This window comes from Helianthus annuus, chromosome 13 (genome assembly GCF_002127325.2).
Source record: "Helianthus annuus cultivar XRQ/B chromosome 13, HanXRQr2.0-SUNRISE, whole genome shotgun sequence".
Lineage (NCBI taxonomy): Eukaryota > Viridiplantae > Streptophyta > Magnoliopsida > Asterales > Asteraceae > Helianthus > Helianthus annuus.
In genome coordinates, this window is record NC_035445.2 from 58813413 (window position 1) to 58819117 (window position 5705).

Below are 5705 nucleotides of genomic sequence, written 5' to 3' on the forward strand. Positions count from 1 at the left end.
TTCCCGTAAGCAAAAAGCACACTTTGAGAACTTTGCATATAGCTTTTCTCTTCGGAGCATCTCTAACACTTCACGTAAATGACTCGCGTGTTCAGCTTCATTCTTCGAATACACCAAGATGTCGTCGATGAACACTATCACCGACTTATCCAACATCGGTTTGCAAACCCGGTTCATGAGGTCCATGAAAGCCGCGGGTGCATTTGTCAGCCCAAAGGACATCACGAGGAACTCGTGATGCCCGTACCGCGTACGAAAGGCCGTTTTCGGTACATCCTCTTGTTTGACCCTTAACTGATGGTATTCCGATCTAAGATCAATTTTTGAAAACCAACTTGCGCCTTGTAGTTGGTCAAGTAAATCGTCAATTCTCGGGAGCGGGTATCGATTCTTCACCGTGAGTTTGTTTAACTCTGTCACACCCCGACCCACAGCAGAAAGGTACGAGGCATGATGATTGCCCATAGCTCATGACACTAATTATTGTTTCAATATTTAAAGAATATCCATTTAAATAGTAACATAACATATAATAATCAAAATTGTTCATACATTGTTCAAAACAAACATTTCAAGATTTCAATTTAATTTCCTAAGGCCCATACTACGTGTCCACATCACTTGATCATCAACTTTGAAAACCTGCACCACGTTAGAAAAATATATTTTTGGGTCAACAAATATGTTGGTGAATAATTTCCTCCGTTTTATAGGAAACAGTTTTATATTTATTTCTTTAAAAAATATTTTTAACATTCACCTCAAGGTTAGTGTGTAAATGGTCTCATATCATCAACATAGTCAACATATCTAAAAATCCAAATTTACCAAACAAAAATACACAATCAAATAACAACACAAACAACCAAGATAAATAGACTCCTGATAATAGCGTGCATTAGACTTAAGCCCCAAGGAGCGAGTCTAATACCGTTGGCGATACTAGGCTACAACCCATGGTCGTGGGGAACCTAGTCAGCCGTGAATCCACTAGACACAATAGCATGCAATAGACTTGACATCAGATAGCATATAGAATAATAGAATACACATAAGACGTTCACATAGTAACACTTGATCATAGCATGATAAGTAAATCGAAAAGTGTAACATGATGCACCCCAAATTTTGAAAAGTTAAAAAGGGGAAAGTGGAAGAGATTACTCACGGGTTGCGAAGAGTTAATCCATGAGAATTATCGCACGAGTACACGAGGTATAACAATTGACTAAATCACCCTAGAATGAAGTACTAGAACGAAAGGACAATATATTACTTTTAGGATATTGGGTTCTCTCATTTGGGGCTTAAATGATTATTCATGACAATAGATAACTCGATACTTATAAAAAAAGTCGTGATTAATTATATCGTAATAACAATTTAGTATGTTATCATAATCGCTAATGTTACCAATTTTAATTAATTAATGCAATTTATCTAACAAAAAAATACCTTAGATTTCATGATTATCACATGTTTAATTTAGAATAATAAATTTTATAAAGAAATTTTATTTACTTAAAAGAAAATCTGTTAATCCATTGATAAGATAATTATCTAAAGTTGTAGAAAATTCATATAAGCGTCTCAAAACAATTATAGAATCAGTAAAAATATTTATAAAATTTATTTTTGATAAACTTGTATTTTTGAATAATTAAAACATGTATAAATCCAAATTATATTCATGAATTCCCACAAACTAAGGAAAATTTATATTAAAATTCCTTCGTGTTTATAAACTCTGAAATACTCAATAAAAATACTTATTCATTTTATTTAAAATTATCTTGTATTTTTTAATGATTTATCTAGTGATTAAAACATATATAATTCACCAAAATTCCAATTGATATCTACAAATTCCCAAAATTTACACACAATATGCTAGTATGATATATAACAATATTATTCTTTCAATTTCATCAAAACGCAAGTTTAAATCTAAAAGCCCCAAATTCTATGCATGAAGAACCCTAATTTCAACTAAAAATAGATTCGGATAAATTAACCTTCTATTACTGAAATTGATAGAGGGCTTTTGTAGAGCACGAAAAATTAAGCAAGTTAGGCTTTGGAATTACCTGAAAAGGTTAATATTTGAAGGAGATATCGTCCAAACAAGTTATGAGCCCTAGAAACTTCTTTCCTTAAATTCACGAGATTTGATGGGTGTTAATCGGAACCAAGAGTAGTTGAGGTTGTGAAATACCTCCAGAAGTTGATTGATAGCAAAATTATAATCTGGAGTTAACGAATTCTTAAAAATCAAACTGGAGTTCTTGGAGAATGTTAATGGAGTTTTAATGATGTAAAAAAACTCGTTTTTAATATCAACAAGTGATTCATTTACGGATTAATTAGATGCGGCACAACTTAAATTACAAGAAACTGATTCGTTTGAGACTGGTTTGAAGCCATAACGTCGCGTAATGAAGTAGTTAATGTTGGGTCGGTTTAGAGTTGCGATTTGGGGAAGAAGAAAGGACTTTCAGGTTCGTTCTGGTTGATAATATATATGTTTTGAATCAACTTTGTAATCATAAGCCTTAAGCCTCAGCTGGTTGAGTGCTGTTTGTTTAAACGCGAAGGTCCTGGGTTCGAAACCCGTTCTTCGCATCCTTTTTTTTAGATAACAAATTGAGGCTGTATAAATTGAAAAATACGAAAATAATTAAGTTAAACAAAAATATTTTTGTACTTTTTGAATTATAAAAATTTATACTAACCTTCATGATTTGCCAAAGGTCATATACGTTTTTCAACGAAGTCTTTATGATAAATTCATCACTTGACATCTACAAAATGCAATACAAAAGTTTTTATATACGAATATCACAAAATAAAAATTGGAAGTAATAAAATAACAGAGTACATGAAGATTAGAGAAAAAAAATATAAACTCATACCTTCTCAAATTCAACCTCAAAGACGCTGCTTAATGTGTATATAAAAGATAAAGAAAATAGATACTTACACGAGTTCTTTGCAGCCCAACTGGTTGGCTGATGGTTCGTGCAAAGGAGGACCTGGGTTCGATCCTCATTCCACACGTTTTTTCATTTCTTGCTTTTAATAGCACTTTTATAAATATACAATTCAACCCCTTAAGTTTATGTTAACTGCTAACCTAACTAACTAATGACACTAACTTAGTTAGTGTCTCGTTTTTATAGAACTAACTAATTCCTAACCTAGTTAACCCACTTCTAACATAAAGAACTAACCTAGTTAGTTGCGTTTGCTAACGTAGTTCGTCGACTTGCTTTATTTTATAGTTTTAATTACTTACAAAAACCACCCTTAACTTGTAACTTTGATATTTTGACAGTTTTCACCCCTTTAACATTTAAATCTTGTTTTAACTACCATTTTTAACGTGGTTAGTTAATTCCTTAATAAATTTTAAAATGTTCTAACCAGGTTTCGCTTATAAACTTCTATTAATTCCGGTTTTAATCCGATGCAACATGTGACGATTAATTACACCATAAAATAGAGTAATACAAATTCTTATTTTTATTTTATTGATAAAGGTCCGGTTTTACAAATCCAGGTCGGATTTTGGAGGTCCGATTTTGACGGATGTTACAAACTTCTGGTAATCGATACACATTCTCATACTCCCGTCCATCTTCTTTACGAACAATACCGGTGCGCCCCACGGAGACACACTCGGTCTTATAAACCCCTTGCTAAGCAAGTCTTGAATCTGTTACAGCAACTCTTGTAGCTCCGATGGCGCGAGCCGATACGGCACCTTAGCTACGGGTTTTGCACCCGGAAACAATTCGATTCTGAATTCTACTTCCCGTTCTGGCGGTATTCCCAGTAAGTCTTCCGGAAACACATCTTCATATTCACGTACCACCGGTACGTCTCCAATTTTCAACGACTCTTTCTCCGGTTCGCATGCATAAATCATAAACGCTTTACATCCACGCCATATAAGCTTATGAGCTTTTAACATTGAACATATCACGGGATTGCCCCCTTTCTCGCCATAAATGGTAACGTGCTTTCCGCTCGGAGACGTTAGTTTTTTCTCCTTACGGAAGCACATGACCTCCGCGTGATGTCGGGATAACGAATCCATCCCGACCACTACTTGAAATTCTCCCATTGACATCGGGATCAAGTCTATTGAGTATTCTTTATCATCGATACTCAACTTGCAATCTTGGCACACGTCACACACAATAAAGCTTTTATTATCACCTATCTCTACTTCTAAAGGCATAGGTAACTTGGTTAATAAGAATGAAGGATGTCAAATAAATCCATGTGAAATAAAGGATCTATTCGCACCAGTATCAAATAACACACGTGCGGGAATTGAGTTTATTGTGAATATACCTGAGACCACATCGGGTTCTATCTTTGCTTTTGCCGCGGTTAGTTGGAAAGATCTGGCCTTTGCCTTTTGAGCCTCTATTTGGGAACCTTTGCCATCTTTCTTTCTGGCCAAGTCCGGGCATTCGGATTTCTTGTGGCCCGGTTGGTAGCATTTGTAACAAACCGAAACTTTTCCTGGGCATAGTGAAGCCATATTCCCTCTCTTCCCGCATATAGGGCATGTTTTATCCTTGAAGCGACACTTGCCCTTATGCCCTTTCCCGCATACCTTACAACTCGGCGACCCGCCTTTCATATCCTGCTTCTTTGACGATTCAGTCGTTCGTGCCTTCATTGTAGGGCTTGGATTAACAATCTGTGCCCTTCGTTCACCCCTCTCAACTTGCTTTTTCAGCTCAATCTCTCGTTCCGGAGCAGTGTTTATTATCTCGGTGAGAGTCTCGTATTTTGAGGGAGTCATGAACTCCTGATATTCGGCACTCAGCATGTTATAGTAGTAATATATTCTCTGCTCTTCAGTCGTCAGTAACTCAATACAGAATCTCAGTTTGTCGAGGAAGATACCCGTGATTTTGTCAATTGATTCACCCTTTTTCCTCAACTGGATAAATTCTTCCTTGATCCTGTTAATAACCGCTTTGGGACTGTGATGTTTAAGGAACGGTGCCTTAAACTCATCCCATGTCATAGCCTTTGCCGCTTCAATCCCAATCTCCTTTTTCTTATTATCCCACCAGTCTTTCGCTTGGCCCCTTAACTAACCCGTGCCGTAAGCTACGAAGTCACTTGTATCACAGTGGGTCCTTTCAAACACTCCCTCGATGTCGCTTAGCCATCGTTGGCATATTATCGGATCAACCTCCCCATTATAAATTGGCAGTTTGCAAGCCATGAACTTGTTGTATGAACAAGCCTTCTGTTCTCCTGACTTTTCCTTCTCTTGGTTGGCATTATCTTCCAACCTTTTGATCCATTCTTCAACTACCGTAAGCACCGTACTTTAGATCTTTTCTATAAAACCGGATAGACTATTCTCGATTGCCTTTCCTACCTCTTTGGCAATCACTTCCCTCATATGTTTGGTGACTATCGGCACGATTTCATCGTTACCTCCATCGGCCATCTTGAATCTGAAATGTTTATATTAATTGTTAAACATTTCATTCTATATCATTTACATCATTGCCTTGGTTTAGCCAAGTTCACCACTTGCTTAAACCATTCATGTTTAGTGCACTTTCCGGGTTTGAGTATGTTAACACACTCTTCCCGTGCACATCAATTCAAATTGCTTTTTCTAATGTTCTACTAAAATCTACTAAATAACTAATTCTTACTGGATGTTT

The 5705-nt window shown here is 36.1% G+C and overlaps 1 protein-coding gene across 1 annotated transcript; it reads right to left on the minus strand.

The window, feature by feature from the left end:
- Positions 1–2631: 2631 nt before the first annotated feature.
- Positions 2632–5047, minus strand: LOC110900865. The gene is made up of 5 exons (XM_022147725.1): positions 4360–5047; positions 3723–4233; positions 2913–2937; positions 2733–2801; positions 2632–2649 (listed from the first exon to the last, which is right to left on the minus strand). Exons 1-5 carry the CDS (start codon positions 5045–5047, stop codon positions 2632–2634), a joined length of 1311 nt encoding a protein of 436 aa, XP_022003417.1.
- Between the last annotated feature and the right edge of the window lie 658 nt (positions 5048–5705).